We start from the raw sequence: 17,261 nt of genomic DNA, 5'->3' as shown, positions 1-17,261 counted from the left end.
TGTATGTATGAATTCCCCTTAGTGCTACTTAACACAATGTTGCCATTAAAAGTATGAAAAATGAGAGGCAGTCAGTAACTTCTCCCTAGCCTTGTTGTGGATATAGAAAGTAGAGCAATTACTGTAACAGTTTACCTACTCATCATTAAGATCCCACTAGTCATCATAAAAAGAAAAAGCTGAACCTGCAAAGAGGAAGTCTGAATTAATGCCAAGCTTTTAATAGCTTATTTATCCTAGATAGGCAAATGCTGAAAGTATATTTTATCCAAAACTATTGCTATAAATAATAATCTAAAAAGAATCAAAGAACATGGAAGACAATGCGCTACAATAATTTATAATACTACATAGTGTACTATAATACATAAACAAAAGATGCCATTCAATTCCTGGTAAAAATTTCACCATAAGAAAAATGAAATGACAAAAAGTGTCATCATGTAAAATCTAGAAGTTATGGACTTGTTTCAGATAGTGGGACACAAATATATAATTCTAATATTTACTATGTGATGACATCATTGTACATATTTCATCATTTTGGGTTTGCCTAAAGGGGGCTGCAGACACTGTTCTTTAGTGATAAACATCAGTTTGCTTTCTCAGAAAGTTGCTCAAATATTGTACAACATCTACAAAACCCACCCCTAGGGGGGAAAAATCAGCTTTGAAAGCTGAATAACTTAACGCAGGGTAATGAAATCTATTTACCATTTTGCCATAATTTAATCTGCTTTTACTATTAGATGCTGGAAGCAGAAATCTGGCAGAATAATGACATTTCTCAATCATAAAATCCTGTTTTGCTTGCACTTGTGCAGTTTCATCAGGCAGTGTTGTTACCTTTTCACCCTTATCTTTGCAGCAGTTATCTCTATATAGTATGGTGCGTGATCTGAAATGAAAAATTGTCAAGTAGCGCTGTGTCCTAGGATAAATTCCTTCAAGGAATGGATAAATACCAAAAGATCGGTTACATGATTCTTTCTTGTCAGTGCCTTTTATTAACAGCTACTAATGAGACACATTTGATGAGGCTCCTATTAATCTGTTTGCATGCAGGTATCAGTAACAGCTCTCCTAACATTAAATCATTCATGCTTCTGAACTCATTGTTCAAGGACCTTTTGTCTATCTGCCAGTAGAAAAGTAATTCCCCCTTTAGGCTCTTTGATATCCACACCTCCACTTAGATTCTGTGATATCTATATGGGGCTTACAAAGGTGTCTCATGTTTCAAGAAACATATACCGTCATCCGGAAGACACTGCGTGATGACTTCATTCAGAATCATAGCTTTACCTCTTTGTATCTGTCTACTATCCCTGTATTTCTCAGATAAATTCCTGCTGACAAATACAGTGACTTCACAGACATTCTACTTGTCAAACAGATTTCACAAAGCAGTGTGTGAGAGCAGCCTGGGTTTTGTTTTGCCTAGCCACAGCTTTTCTCAAACTTCCAACCCCCTTGTACATGATTTGACATCATAGTTTATTCAGATGGTCTCTTAGTAACCAAAGAACTCTGCAAACGCATCAGCTAGTGCTAGGTGGGAGATTAGTAGGGAATGCAAAGCAATCCAGCCTGAACTCAGCTGAACACTGGGCTTCACAGGGGAATGCAAGGAGCCCAGAATGGGAAAGAACCGGAGGAAGAGGAAGAGTTGGAAGAACTGGAAGGTGTCAATGAGGCACTAATAAGGAAACACCAGCTTCCACTCTCTGCACAGTCAGCCTTCAGCTACATCCCACCCCGACACAAGGACCCACCTGAACTTAGTTATTTTTACCAGGAGAGCAAGGTATGTCCAGATATTTTGTGCGATAATGGGGTGGGGGGGTGTCAATGCATCCAGGACAGGTGTTATGATGGAAATACCTATTAAAAGGCGCTGGAAATGAAGCATCGTTCAATCGTTCAGCCCCAGATAGCAAATTGCACTACAGGCAGTCCTTGACCTATGACCACAGTTGAGCCCAAAATTTATGTTGCTAATTAATACATTTAAGTGGATTTTGCCCCACTTTATGACTTTTCTTTCCACGGTTGTTAAGTGAATCATTGCAGTTAATAACCCAATTGTTAAGTGAATCTAACTTCCCCATTAACTTTTCTTGTAAGAGGTCACTAAAGGTGATCATATGACCCTAGGGTACCACAACCACCATAAATATGAATCATCTGAATTTTGATGGTATGACCATGGGGATGCTTCAATGGTCGTGTGAAAAACAATCTTAAGTCACTTTTTTCAGCGACTTAAGATTGAAATGTCACACAATTAACTGTTGTAACTTGAGGACTAACTATATGTAATTTTTGAAACATAGTCTCTGGAACTTACTTTTACATTGGCGCTCACTCTGGACTTGTTTGAATAATAGTTGGTGAAGTCAGAAAGAGCTGTATGTTTGTAACTATCTTATTTGTGAGCAGTGTCTTGTATTATGCTATACTGGGTAGGAATATGGATTAATTTTGGAGCCAAGGGTCATATTCAGACATGTGGCATGCTGACACTGGCAAAACCCTACAGCTTCTTTCTCTCTTTAGAAGCTAAGCAGTGCTTAAAGGCTTTTAATCATGGTGGAAGAGCTCAATATATTCAGTGGCTATGGTAAATTCAGCAAAAGTCACTAATATCTGTATCCTAGATAGCAACTATTGTAGATTCTGTGTTTTATAAAAATTTTCAGCACTGTATTTTTTTTTAAGAAAGCCTCATTAAAAGTTCTGTCACTTATTGACAGCAATTCCTTATGTAGATATGAGAACATACACATTACTGCTCAGCAAAGAAAATGTAGTATATAGCAATACCTATGTTTATGCATATCGGAAGTTGATTCCATAACTGTGGTGTGATCCTGTTCCATCATTCAACTGATACAGCCTTTTAATTTTTAAGTCAGGAATTGTGGCCCTGTATGACTGCATTTTTAAAAGACCGATCAGCTATGATGCAAAGCTCCATCGATGTGACAGAGAACACGCAAAAAGCAGAGGACTTCACATTAATGACGAGGTGATTATCGTGTCTCAGGGTGATGAAAATCACTACTCTCCCTCCTTTCTGCTCACTCACTTAATGGCCAAGCTGCTGCCAATTAACTGCATTCTACAAGCATGCAATGGAGTACTGTAATAATTATTAGTTTAAAGCTAGGATCTTATGCAAATTTACTTAAGAGAAGGAACTCCTAGGGCAGGGGTGTCAAACTCACATCATCACGGTGGCGTCACATGACATATCAGGACTTTCCCCTCCTCCTTCGCTAAACCAGCACATGACGCTGGGAGTTTGACAGCCGTATCCTAGGTTATATCAAAACATCTTGCTTAGGGTTATATGACACAACTCTTGTCAGATTCAGCCTCCCTCTGCCAGGAAGATCATTGGTTGAGTCATAGATTCAGGTATTCCCACATATTTGGACAGTGGGGTATTCCAAGTTTGGGAGTTAACAAAATGTATTATAATTACTGAATTAAGATTTATTTGCAAGTAAGCAGCATCTGAAAACAGTGCTATGTATTTTGAGAGTAAATATAGGTAACATTATCTACTGTATAGTAAATCTAATAGTAGACTGAAGTACAAGGGATGTCTCTCACTAAGCCATTAGCATGAAGCAAACGGAATTAAGATTTATTTATTTATTTATTTCTTAGCGCTTATAGACCGCCCCCTCTCCCGAAAGATGTTGAGCTCATTAATTAAAATAGATCATAATTTAGCAAATACTTGCCTCCACCCTTGAAATATATGGAATTGAAATAGGTAAGTTATTATGTCTTCCCGTATAAGCTTTACGGGGAATAATATTGCTAATGGGATGCTAAATCAGTTGCGTGAATAAACCTTCTGAAGTGCTATACAAATGCTCATTATTCTCAGATGACAGTTGCATTTTGCAGGAAAAAAAATGACAATCCTCCCTTAAGGAAGTATTTAGTAACATAAATCTCAGAGTACTTGTTCATATTAGATAATCTATAGAGAATATGAGGCATTTTAAAGAGAAGTTCCTGTAGAGTGGAAGAAATTATACCCCAATAGTATTTTCCTTTTGGAAAGGATTACAGGTGACTCTAACTGTTTTTAATGGATACAGGTGAAGAGTGTAAAGCTGTGAGAGATTTTTTGCTTCTTTTAACTTCAGGAAGCCAGAACATATTTGGAAGATGTCATTTTGATTTGGATGCAGGGCATCCGCCATCATTGCCAGCAGCACCACACCAAGCATCTTATCTCATTTTCTCTTTATCTCTGTTGTATTTTTATAGTCGGAAATCACATCTTAAAAATATTCTTACAGGAAAAGAAAAGGCCTGTAGCCATCTTGTCTTCTTCTGAATATGGGCGGCATATCAACAAACCTGTGGAACAGCTAATCCGAGACTACGTGCGCATTAATCACGTCAAGGCAGAGTTCTACAGAAAAAACGAAATAGCTTGCTTGATAGAAAAATGAATCCAACTTAAGAGTCTACTGTGATAGATACCTAACAGGAAGATGGTATCAAATTCCTGTAGTGTCCTGCTTGGATTTACAGTTCAAATGTAACATTACAATATCTTCATATATTTATTGCTGGGGTTTTAGCTAAAATCAGGTTTTATTTAGGTCCTTAAAGCATGATACTTGTGTGACCACCAGTTAATACTCGTACTCACCTCTCTTGTTTTTTTTCTCCTGGAAAAATTGTGATTTCACCAAAAAAAAGTGGCTTGACACTCTTAACACACTAGAATAGCCATGTATTAATTTGAAAATAATTACCTCTGTCATTTGTGGTCTATGATTTTATACGATAGTTTTCGTTCTTTTAGTATTATCAAAACTAAAGGACTTGGTAGCATGTATTGTTGCTTAACATGCTTTTCCTTCCAATTTCCTCTCTTCGTTAATTTAATATTTTACAAGTGTGTTTGGAATGCTTAACTAAGGTGGTCATCATTAAAGGAAAAAATATTGAGAAAAATATCTATCAAACACATGTATTTATATATGAGCTGTGCATTAGGAATAAAGATCAGCTGATAGATGGGCAGCTTCATAACAATGAATTCTCAATGCTGAGTACAAACATTAAAGCTTGACATTAATCTCATCTCTTGAAGTTGAATAGTTTTGTTTTGATTGCTGTTTTAGTGGAATTTCTTGTCAAAGCTATTAGATACTTGGGATTAGCCACAGTATGAGTTGATGTAAACCACATTTAATATGCATTTCCTATCAGCCCAGAAGGGAAGCTTCTTCACAGAACAGCATTAAGGAGAAGGGAAAATTGCCAATTTTTATCAGGAGAACAGAGGAAGAAAAATAAACGTAAAGTGAATGGTCCCTATAAAAACCTTTCTTGTGGTAGAATCTTCTTGTTTTTATTTAATGATAAGCCACCTAGAGTCACCTTTTGGTGAAATGGGAAGCATATACATTTACTAAATAACAATATTTAACAATATACAATGTATGCAACATATACACATATATACATAAAATATACATACATACAAAAATTCATATACACATAAATTCCATACATACCTAAAACGTAAGTGCACTCAAGTTATATGTTTACTTTCACATCTGTCTGGCTCTTTTGTATACATGCACATACAGCCTTTAAAAACTAACAGAAAAAACCTAAAACCTTTTAAGAACTAAAGATTCCTACATTTCCCAGGACATGCTATATATTACCAAGGGAAAATGCAAGTATTTTTCAAGTTAACATGGCATTAGAAAAAAATAAACCTAAGTGCATTTGTACTTTCTCTCCATGTAAATTTGGGGGACAAAACTATATAATAGGATAAAACACAGGGTTTATTTAAATCTTAATTTCTCAAACACAAAATCAACAATAGCCTTCATATACACTTATTTGGATTCAGCTTTATTTTCATGGAAGCTATAAAAGTTAGGAAAAACTTTCTTGTGTAGGTATTCCACTACATCATTTTTGTTGTCCAGTGGGTTAAACTCAAAAAATGGGATCTGAAATATAAAGAAATGCAGGAAACATTATTCAAATCATTATGCAAAGATTAAAATATTAAAACAATTTTATCCTAAGTTTTCTTTTCTAAAAAGGACATGAACAGGCCTATCACAAAAGGGCATTTGACCCCTCTTCATTTACTTTCCTCACCTGATTAAAAAACAGTCTTGTTCCTGTCCTGTTTCACTATTCTTGATAGTCCTGTTACCTACCCTTTGCTAACTATTGATGCAAAAATGGCTCCAGGCCTATGGAACAACAAGAATGTGATGGCAACAAGTCCTTGAGGGACTACAACCAGGGATTTTAGTCTTGAATAATAGCTGTCTTTTAATAAATCTGAAATGCTAAGTGCTAGGATAAAATCCAATTATACTCACTGGGAAGAGATCATCTAATGGTTATGGACATAGTTTAAAGTGCAACACTCAATTTAAATGAAGACAATCCCAAAGGCAGTCTTTAAAGGGGGAGAAAGAAATATTCCTGTCTGAAATTTTGAACAGCTATTTCTGGTCTAGTACGGGAATTAGATGTTCCAGTGATTCAATTCAATATAATGGCAATAATGTATTATACTGGTATTAAGAGCTGGATAGTGAAATATTGCTTTGAGACATACACTTTTTATTTAATTTGTATACTGCTTTTATTACTTTTACAAGGGATGAACATATCCAACACACTTTCCTCCTCCTATTTTCTCCATAACAATTCTGTGAGGTGAGTTGGGCTGAGTGAATGGCCCAAGGTCACTAGATTGGCTTTCATAGCTAAGACAGGACTTGAACTCATGCCAGTAGTGGGTTGCTGGCGATGCGCCCTGGTACGGGAGTACCGGAGCCTGCCAGGAGCACCGGGTACCGTTCCAGTACAGTGCTCGGGAGGGCCCACCAGCCTGCCCGAGCTCCTTACTGTCCTTTAAAGCCTTCGGCACTTCCGCGTACGCACATGGTACGTACAGCGCCTATGCGACGCTCCGCCGAGCAGCTGGAAGCATCACGGAGGCTTGCAGAAGTGTCGCTGGCAGGTACGACGTGTGCACGCATGCTGTGCGCGTCATATGGGCAATGAAAGACCCGTTCCAACCGTACCGGTTGGAATGGGATCCGGAACCCACCACTGACTCACGCTCTCCTGTTTCATAGCCTCATGCTATTAGTTCATTCTTTAGCTATGAGACAAAGAACAAACAGTCTGGATCAACCCTCAGAAGTAAATATTTCTATGAACAAAGCACCAGTATAGATCTCCAAATATAATTAAATATTTGAAGAAGAGTGTCTTTCCTATCTCTTGAAATGTGTAGCAGAATTATTGAATTTACCTGTACAACCACATAACCAATGAGCTTCAGATGTCTTTGCTTAATGGATTCTTTCCCAAGAAGATTGTGACTATTAGCACAAAATCTCTTTTCATCATCAATGCAGAGAGCTATTCTGTAAAATCAAAATATTGTCACTGCTTCAAATTCAAATTGTCAGTGCAGACTTTTCTAACTACTTATATCTAAGAATATACAAAGGTATGCGATAACCTTATGTCTACAAATAAATGTGAGTCCTTTCACCCTGACACACACTTGAGAGAAATATACAACGAGCAAGTTCCAAGCAGAGCCATTAGGGGCATAAACAGGAGCTTAGACTGATGGACAGAAAGATTGCGAGTTTTCATTGGCCTATGGTTATTGTGCGAATTTAAAATAGTTTGTTAAGCAAAGCAAGTCCATGGACTTTTTTGGACTAAAGGCATCTACCATAGCAATAAGATGTGAACAGGGATTCCTTCCTTCTGAGGCTAGCATGATGGATTTGCATGCGGCCACCTTCTTTAGAAAACAGCTCTAGGGAATTGCAACAGTATGGAAAGGGAAGAGGCAAAAATAGAGCAAAAACACTAGCTTGACTTGAACATTGAAAAATATGTAGTAATTTCTCTGGTGTTGAGTAAGACTAAAAAGGCTTGGAACTCTTGGACCAGAATATTGCTAATATTCTATCAATGTTAGTACTGCTCTGCTTCTTCAATCACAATCAGAATCAACCACATGGGAAAAAGCGGAATAAACTTTTCAAACAGAAACATAAACCAAATGCTAGAAATAATTGTTTACTTTTTCATGAGAAAAGAAAAACTGAAAAGTTTCTTCAGGTTTGTGAACTCGCTTTGGAAAACAATAATCTCCAGTTTTCCTTACCTTTCGTATATCTCATCATGTGCGTTGACTGGTAGTACAAATCCTTCTTCATTGAGCTTAATCTCAATATCTTATGTGGAACAAACAGAAAGAAAATAGCATTCCTTGCAACTATCTTTTTGCTGAATGTCATTCATTTTCATAATTGAATAACTTATTTTTAATCAAAGTGCAACATTGATGACTGAGGCAGCCTTACTGTTTGTTAAGTACATTTAACTTGACTAGAAACAAACAAACATGGCTGTTGTGACTGAAAAAGGAGGGGGTAGAAGGCTTCAAAGAAATTATCTAGGGCCCTTGTACCAATGAGATAATGGATTGTTTCACTTTTTATCCACACCATTATGCCCCCACTTCTACTCCCAATTAGCTGTATGGAGGACCAAATCACTCTTGCTGGAGTTCTGAAGGTACAGGTGAAACTCAAAAAATTAGAATATCGTGCAAAAGTTCATTTATTTCAGTAATGCAACTTAAAAGGTGAAACTAATATATGAGATAGACTCATTACATGCAAAGCAAGATAGTTCAAGCCGTGATTTGTCATAATGGTGATGATTATGGCTTACAGCTCATGAAAACCACAAATCCACAATCTCAGAAAATTAGAATATTGTGAAAAGGTGCAATATTCTAGACTCAAAGTGTCCCACTCAATCAGCTAATTAAGCCATAACACCTGCAAAGGGTTCCTGAGCCTTTAAATGGTCTCTCAGTCTGGTTCAGTAGGAATCACAATCATGGGAAAGACTGCTGACCTGATAGCTGTGCAGAAAACCATCATTGACACCCTCCATAAGGAGGGAAAGCCTCAAAAGGTAATTGCAAAAGAAGCTGGATGTAGATACAAAGTGGTGTATCAAAGCACATTAATAGAAAGTTATGTGGAAGGGAAAAGTGGGGAAAAAGGTGCACAAGCAGCAGGGATGACCGCAGCCTGGAGAGGATTGTCAGGAAAAGGCCATTCAAAAGTATTGGGGACTTTCACAAGGAGTGGACTGAGGCTGGAGTCAGTGCATCAAGAGCTACACACACAGATGGAACCTCGACGTGGGCTTCAAATGTTGTATTCCTCTTGTCAAGCCGCTCCTGAACAACAAACGTCAGCAGTGTCTTACCTGGGCTAAAGAAAAACAGACCTGGTCTGTTGCTCAGTGGTGCAAAGTCCTCTTTTCTGATGAGAGCAACTTTTGATTGCATGTAATATTCTAATTATCTGAAATGGTGGAGTTGGCATTTTCATGAGCTGTAACCCATAATCATCACAATTATGACAAATCACAGCTTGAACTATCTTGCTTTGCATGCAATGAGTCTATCTCATATATTAGTTTCACCTTTTAAGTTGCATTACTGAAATAAATGAACTTTTGCACAATATTCTAATTTTTCGAGTTTCACCTGTATAATATGCAGAAAGCTCACACTGAATGAACATGAACTTCTAGGATCACAGTTTCCACAGCTTTAGTGCTATGTAGGAATATTCCATATAAATACTCTAAAGAACAAACAAATTCCAACAATATGAGATAGAAAATCATGAGGCAAATAACCCCCGTGGAAACTACACAAAACAAATCCATGCAGACATCTAAAGGCCTAGTAGAACTCAGATTTCCAAAGGTTAATACCAAATTATAATTTTTAATGTGACACAAGGGGGAAATAATCAATATGTTGCTGGAGATTAATCTCATCCCACCCATTACTCCTTGGAATATGGCCATTCCACCCATTCGATTTTGAAAGAAAGTGCACCTATCTAAAACTGAACACAGCTATCAAAAAAGGAAATAGGGTTTGCTCACCTATTGTGTAGTGATATGGTGTCAGAACATTATAGACAAAATATTTTTGGCTCCCTAAGAGGTCAATCATGCCAGCCTTCACTCTGTTGAAAAGATGAAGATCAACCTTGGATTCTAATGACTCACATCTAGTGTAAAAGGACTTGATTTGGTAGTCTAGCGGAAGCCAGGGCTTCTATAAAGACAAAAGATAAAAATTTAAAACAGTTTTATGCCAAGTTGCTTCCTGCCAGTTAACCAAACAAATATGGACAAATATGGAATTAGTTTTAAAAATGCACCAATGAACTGACAACATAATAAGGCACACAATGCTGGAAGAATGATGAATAAGGAGAAGCCACATCAGAGAAACCACCACATCAGAAAACCTATGAAGTAGTATTAGCAGGCTCTTATTTTTCTCTCCAGTTAGTATAAAGCAGGGGTGCCAAACTCAAGGCCCGGGGGGCCAGATCCTGCCTGCAGGGTGCTTAGATCTGGCCCACGGGGGCGTCCTGGAAACAACGAAGGACCAGCCCGTGGTGACTCTGCCAGTGAAAATGGAGCTCTTGGGGGTCACAAACGGCTCTCACGAGCTCAGTTTTTATAAGCAGACGGTTGCAGAGGCTATCCCAGCTGAAAACAGAGCTAACAAGGGCCATTTGTGACCCACCTAGAGCTCCATTTTCGCTGGCAGAGAGTTGCAGGAGGCCATTCCAGCCAAAAACGGAGCTCAGGAGACCATTTTTGCTGGCAGAGCACTAGGGCCACCACAGGTGCCCCTGACATGAGTGATTTCATGCTGCCCGCCACCCTCAGGTCAAACACAACCCTGATGCGGCCCTCAATGAAATTGAGTTTGACACCCTTTGTATAAGGCAATATAACAGATTTTCCAGATACAGATGTCATGCCCTGGAATGCCTTTTTTGCGTTCTTGCGCCAGCATAGAAGTGCTATAATGGCAGCAGAAGTTTCCCCCACTGGCATAAATCTATGTGAACAACTTCATCCTGTATATCTTATGGCCAAAACCCCACAGGAGTACAGCCTAAAATGCCAGCAAAAGTATTACTGCTGATATGGAGGATTACTAACAAGCAACATTAGTATATTTGTCCATTAGTATTATGAAACACCTATCTGAGTAAAAGTGTACATTTGCTTTACTATAAATATTAATCACCATCAATAATATCATACCTTATAGTATGGACACTCCAGTTGCATTGTTAAAATCAGCTGAGTCAACTGAGAAAAAATCTTCGATCTTGGACTTTTAGCTAAGGTGCAAACAACCAGAGAGACACATCATCACACAGCAACTTAAAGTTGATTGATCAGCTTTCATTTATTTACTAGTATTTATGTGCCACCCCAACCACAAAAGACTCTTGAGCAGTTTACATTCCCTTACAAAGATAAATCATCATTCTCATCATTAAATAACATAAGAATTGTAAGACCTCTAATGCCAAAGAAAAGCAAACATTATACAAAATGCTTTAAAGGGGACACTCACAACAACTCCATTCCAAAGACACTCTGGAATAGCCACATTTTGATGGTTGTCTGAAAAATCAACACAGTCAAACAGCTTGGGGCAGGGGGATATTGTTCCAAAGAAGGTGACATAACTGAGAAGATAAATCCCTGTGATTCCTGAAGAAAACATTCCCTAGAGCAGAGTTCCTCGATGTTTCCAGGTTGTGGAAACTGCTGCTCACTTGTCCACTGTTGATGCAAATGAGAATGCTTGCTGGACGTTTCTGGGGCCCAGTTCCAAACCCTCATGGCCTACTAGTAGGCCAAAGCCCACAGGTTGGGGGCCCATGCCGTAGAAGGAAGGAGCTGAAAAGAGCTTTCCCTTCCAGATCTTACAAAGCAGGCAGGGCCCACTGGTAGGGATCCTATATAATGTTTTAAAGGAAACAATCAGCACCTTGATTACTATCCAGAAGGAAACTGGTAATCGATACAGCTTTCAAAATAGAAAAGTTATAAAGAGAACCCACAATAGTTCTTAAAAGTTTGTGAGGCCTTTTGAGTGTTCGATATTTACGCATAAATATGACCTAAAACATGATCTATACAAGTTCTAAAACTACATAAAAGCCAATTAAATAAGCAAATAAAAAGCATAATGCCTGTTTATTTATTTATTGAAGAAAATGATGCTAAGCTACATATTTGTTGTAGCAAAAGTATTATTACATGTAGTCTTCGATTTGTAATTACGATTGGGACCAGAATTTCCTTTGCTAAGCAAGGTGGTTATTTAAATAAATCATGCCCGATTTTATGGCCTTTTTTGCCACAGTTGTTAAACCAACTATGAGGTCATTAAGCAAAACCAGCTTCTCTCATTGATGTTGCTTGTCAGAAGCTGGCTGGCAATATTGCAAATGAAGATCATGTAACCCTGGAATGCTGCAATCATCACAAACACATGCTGGTTGCCAAGCTCCTGACTTTAACAGTGGGGATACTGTGATAGTTGTACTGTAAGTGCAAGGACTGGTCACTTTTTTCAGTGGTACATAACCTTTATTGTCATTTTTTACTGTAGGCGCACTGACGCACATTAAAAATGAAATTCTGTTGCCAGTTCTCAAAAGCGTACACATACCTAACGCACATATACACATCATCGGAAAGAGAAAGCTTGAGAGTTCACAAGGTTGATACTATATGGAACAAAACTACAACTGGATCTGGATGTTTTACTTCAGATTATAGCCCTCTCAATGCAGTTTACAGAGTCAGCATATTTTCCCCTACAATCTGGGTCCTCATTTTACCCATCACAGAAGGATGGAAGTCAACCTTGAGCCGGGTGAGATTTGACCTGCGAAATTGCAGTCAGCTGGCAGTCAGCAGGAGCTTGCAGTACTGCATTCTAACCACTGTGCTACTGCGGCTCATGTGGTGTCCCAGACAATCCTGCGGACCCTGGTCAAGCATCGCTTAGATATGGGAGGGACCTCACTACTCCCCCTTTCTGTCCTCTCATTACAGAGGACCATCCAGGCAGAAACCCATATTTTTATTTTTAATGTTGCCTTTTTATATTTGTGTTGTATTTGTGCTGATAAACAGAAAGGGGGAGTAGTGAGCTCTCTCCCATATTTGGGCATACCAGGGGTTGTAACACAAATACATACCTATTTTCCTGGCCTAGCTGATAAGGAAGAGAGCCTGTGGCTTAGTGGCAATTACATCGGCCTAATATGCAATACAGCCCTGGTTCGATTCCCAGGTCTCCCTTTATTTATTTATCAGCACAAATACAACATATACATACATACATACATACATACGTATTTGTGTTACAACCCCTGGTTATTTATTTATTTATTTATTTATTTATTTATTTATTGAGAGAGAGAGAGAGAGAGAGAGAGAGAGAGAGAGAGAGAGAGAGAGAGTGTTATATGGTTACATGTAGAGAGAGAGAGTTATACATATATATGCTGGTCTTGTTGTATTCGAGTCTTTTCCCATGTAAGGGCTTAAAGCATGGTCGGAGCTGCGGAGTGAGACCTCACCGAAACGTTGCCAAGACAATCTCAATCTTACATGGGAAAAGACCCAAATGCAACAAGACCAGCTCACTCATCCTAAAATCTCCAGAATCGTAAAGCCTACAAACTTGAAATTTGGCATGTATGTTCCTCTTGGCTTGTAGGTGCTCACTAAGGATTTTTCAAAATGACCATCAGATCATTAGTATTTCTTATACAGTAATTAACATGCTCTGATACTAAGGAGTTCTACTCCCCCTCCCCACTTGAAAAGAACTCTGTTCCAACTGCCAGTTGCCTTATATTAACATGCTCTGATGCTAAGGAGTTAAACATTCTACTCCCCCTCCCCACTCTTTCACTCAGGAGCAGTCTGGGGCCCCGTGCAGTTTTAAACATTGGTACCTCACCAAAATGTCTAAGCCTTCCACCTATGGAACTGCTTCCAGGCTCAAGGAGGTGGGAGCAATATTCCTTTATGTATTTCAATCACCGACCACCACTGAGCCAACGGATTGTGAACCGAATTTCTCCTTTATAGCCCGATCACATAGTTTCGCCAAGAAGCACAGGTATCCAGCTAGTGTCTTTATAAGCATTTGAAGACCATTCAGGCTGAAAGCCTTGCTAATTTTCATTTAAAGTGCACCTATGGTTCCTACAAACTATTTGAAAACAACTGTTAGTGGGAGGACTATTATAACAGAAATTATAACGTTTACTTGCTTACCTTGCAATTCCTGCAGAAAAAAGGGGCTGAACAGTTTTTCCATAAAATTTAGCGGGTAGCATTGAATGAGAATGCATGAATGAAGAAGGTTCAGAAGTTCATGAGGCTCAAACTCAGAAAGTCGCATGCTAACGAACCTTTCAACCTGCCGGAAAAAAGATGGAGCAGATGGCGGCAAATAGTTGAGCTTCCCAAATGGAACAACCTGCTCAACAATCTGAGGAACGGTGAAATTATCAGCACTGTAGACAAAGGTTTCTGCCACTGCATTGAATATGGGCTTGGAAAGAATGCATAGCGTACTGCAGTACTGCATGATTTTGGAAATTGTGTTGGGATGCATTACAAAGCCAAATTTAGTAACATGTCTTTCTAGGGCCTCTGTGAAACACTGGTCAGAGCATCTGAAATGAATGAATGCTTCCAGCACATTTATCATTTCATCATCTGTAAAGTATGGGATATAACATGATGCATGCTTACAAAGTTTTATTATCAAGTTATCGACCTGGGTTTCATCTAAAACAACCAGAGCACTTAACACTGTACTTGTCTGTTTCGGAGTGAACTGGCAACCTTCTGTCTCTGCAAAACTGTTCATTTTGCTTAACAGGTTCTGGAACAGGTTCGTTTTCCTACCTACATACAGCTGCAGAGTTCTGTAAACTAGGATCATTTCTTCAATCTTCCAGTCCTCAACATTTGTACTCTGAATTTGATTCATAATTTGTTCCAGCATAGCATGTTCTGGTCCTCCAAGATTAAATAAACCTTCTCCAAGAATACACAAATTTTTAATAGTCATTTGTCCCTTATCAAGACGTTGCTGGCTCTCTGACACCAAGGAAACCATCAAAGAACTGCAAGGATCCACATGCAACTTTGTCAAAGCATTTAGAGAATTTACAAGAGCAGAGTCAGATATATGTATAGAATCTTTTTCCAACTGCAAGCAAAGTGATTTGAACATATCATTTTCCATCAGCAACTCGGGACTTTTCATTAAGCTGTCCTGTAGCTGGACTTCACCCAATCGCTGAAAGATAGCTGCTACCATGATGTCAGATAAACTTTCCAACGAACTCACAAATTTGAAAATATCGTTGTATGAAGACCATTGGTTCAATTCCTTCAAAATTATCTGTTCCCCTACTGTCTTGCTATTAGATTTTAAATCGTTATTGGCCTCTCCAAGATGTTGCATTGTTTCCACAACAGGGTTAGTATGATTTCTTAGTTTCACATGGTAGTTTCTACAAGAAGTGCATAGGAACCCTCTTCTGTTTTCCAATATAGAAGAGTCAAAGTAACTGACTGCAAATGGCCTCATTTTCTGACAGAAATGGTGGAAGGCTCTGCTTCCAGTTAGCAATTGTCTGCATGCTTGTATATTTGAAACATATATGTGGAAAGATCGGACAACCATAAAAGCCATCTTAGCTTGGCTGCTGACATTGCCTGAAAATAGAAGAAAAAGTTAATAGATTGCCTTTTTAAACAGTTTGAAATGATAGACAAGAGGCAGCACATCAATGTCTTAATTCTGTGTGAGTATGATACTGTTAATTAATGAATTCAACTTAGAAAAATACCTTAAATATTTAACATCTGTAAATGTATATTTGTAAGGAATGAATAAGGCTAACTGAAATTCTGAAGCTGGAATAAGTAGCAGAGTTGGATAAGAGGTCCAGCTGCCATGGGAGAAATTTCAATTCTGCTCCTTGTCGGTATTGCGATGATTAAAAACAACAACAACCCAATTATGCAAAATGCAATACAAATGTAAATTGTGTATTTTTTTGTAAACATCAATTGCAGGACAAGACCTTTTATGTGAAATGCGACTACTGTGAGCTCTTTCCTACTCCTCGGCCAATGCGTTTGTCTCCAGTCCTCAAGATAGGAGGAAGGAGGAAAGTGGCAAACTGCTATCGCCAGAGCGGTCCTTTTATTGCGGCTGGGAAAGGAGATCAGCAAAGTTGCTGCTCTCACACAAGGGCGACGGTGTAGACCTCCCCTCCGGCAGCAACAACAAAAAATAAAGCGTATCACCCATAGAAGCCAGAAGTGGATTAAAGAGGAGCGCTTCCGCCCAGACCTGAGCTAGAAAGCAGAATCATCCAAGGCGAAGACCGCCCAAACTGACCCTTCCCAAAACTATCCGGTCTGTTTTTACTAGTAGCCGTAATCGCAGCACCCAGCGGTCAGAGAACCGCAGTTCCCCAAACTTACAACAGCGCTCACCGCTCCCCCAAAGGTTACCAAAGGCTATTTAAGAGGGGCTTCAGCAAAAGCAAAGCGCTCCGGAGTCCTCCGAGGGGCTCCACGTGCAGGTCACCCTTACCTTGTTCCTCGGCGATTTCAAGGTTCCACTTCTTCTTAAGCGCGGCGACCAATCGGATCCCGTCTTTTCATTTTGTGTCCACCCTCCTGTACTCATTGATTGGCTGCAAAGTCACAAAGCCCACCTCGCCCCTTCAGCGTGACCCTGATTTGCTTTTGCATACTTCGTGGAGATAGAAAGGGACAGAGGAATGCTGCGCTTCCGGGTGATTTTGCTGGTGAATGATAGATTAAATTCATCGGTTTGGAAAAATGCCTCCACACTTCAAAGGGTAGAACTCATTATTGGTTATCATTCATTTCCATCTCAGCACCGTCGCCTATTGCAAGCCAGACGACCCAGCCCCTCTTGCTGTTAATACCAATTGTGCATTATACTTTTTTCCTGAAAATTTTGCAAAAAAGAGAGAAAAAGCTGATGCTTTCATCTGGGAGCGTCAACAGTTTCATTGTTTGCACTTCGCAAAAGTGCGTGGGATGAGACGTTTCTTAGGCAGACGGCCCTTGTGGCCTTTCCCTGGAAGATAGAAAAAAGGTGGAGGAGAATGACGGTCGCCTCTTTATATTTGAACATTAATCTACTTTTTTTAAAAGAAATGTACCCACCCCCTCACGACGACTGAGTGACAGAGACGGAAAGTGCCCCA

The 17,261-nt window shown here is 39.1% G+C and overlaps 2 protein-coding genes across 4 annotated transcripts; one reads left to right on the top strand and one right to left on the bottom strand.

Annotated features, from left to right (window-relative positions):
• The first annotated feature begins 1,568 nt into the window (after window positions 1-1,568).
• CFAP90 (cilia and flagella associated protein 90) lies at window positions 1,569-5,280 on the top strand. The gene is made up of 3 exons (XM_081952515.1): window positions 1,569-1,807; window positions 2,915-3,031; window positions 4,326-5,280. Exons 1-3 carry the CDS (start codon window positions 1,625-1,627, stop codon window positions 4,479-4,481), a joined length of 456 nt encoding a protein of 151 aa, XP_081808641.1. The 5' UTR covers window positions 1,569-1,624; the 3' UTR covers window positions 4,482-5,280.
• Window positions 5,281-5,422: 142 nt separating this feature from the next.
• On the bottom strand, window positions 5,423-16,771 carry FASTKD3 (FAST kinase domains 3). Of its 3 annotated transcripts, none has more exons than XM_081952507.1 (7): window positions 16,616-16,771; window positions 14,269-15,726; window positions 11,218-11,297; window positions 10,033-10,207; window positions 8,219-8,288; window positions 7,343-7,457; window positions 5,423-6,011 (listed from the first exon to the last, which is right to left on the bottom strand). In XM_081952507.1, the coding sequence occupies exons 2-7, from the start codon at window positions 15,701-15,703 to the stop codon at window positions 5,895-5,897; spliced, it is 1,992 nt and encodes a 663-aa protein (XP_081808633.1). In that variant the 5' UTR covers window positions 15,704-15,726; window positions 16,616-16,771; the 3' UTR covers window positions 5,423-5,894. The 3 variants fall into 3 exon arrangements, with proteins under 3 accessions (XP_081808633.1, XP_081808634.1, XP_081808635.1); XM_081952508.1 differs by lacking the exon at window positions 16,616-16,771 and adding an exon at window positions 16,504-16,567; XM_081952509.1 differs by lacking the exon at window positions 16,616-16,771 and adding an exon at window positions 16,098-16,319.
• Window positions 16,772-17,261: the final 490 nt, after the last annotated feature.

The sequence above is a fragment of the Natrix helvetica genome (genome assembly GCF_964273705.1).
Source record: "Natrix helvetica genome assembly, chromosome: 4".
NCBI classification, from domain to species: domain Eukaryota; kingdom Metazoa; phylum Chordata; class Lepidosauria; order Squamata; family Natricidae; genus Natrix; species Natrix helvetica.
The sequence above is the reverse complement of the archived record's forward strand: the minus strand, read 5'-3'. Positions and strand labels throughout refer to the sequence as shown.

Excerpts from the sequence above, each read along its gene's own strand:
- CFAP90 (XM_081952515.1), top strand. The coding sequence starts at position 1,625 with ATGCAAGGAGCCCAGAATGGGAAAGAACCGGAGGAAGAGGAAGAGTTG. Across the intron at positions 1,808-2,914 it reads ATTTTTACCAGGAGAGCAAG|TCAGGAATTGTGGCCCTGTA; the intron begins GTATGTCCAGAT and ends TTAATTTTTAAG. Across the intron at positions 3,032-4,325 it reads GACTTCACATTAATGACGAG|GAAAAGAAAAGGCCTGTAGC; the intron begins GTGATTATCGTG and ends ATATTCTTACAG.
- FASTKD3 (XM_081952507.1), bottom strand. The coding sequence starts at position 15,703 with ATGGCTTTTATGGTTGTCCGATCTTTCCACATATATGTTTCAAATATA. Across the intron at positions 10,208-11,217 it reads TGGAGTGTCCATACTATAAG|AAGCCCTGGCTTCCGCTAGA; the intron begins GTATGATATTAT and ends TTGTCTTTATAG. Across the intron at positions 7,458-8,218 it reads CATGATGAGATATACGAAAG|AATAGCTCTCTGCATTGATG; the intron begins GTAAGGAAAACT and ends TTGATTTTACAG.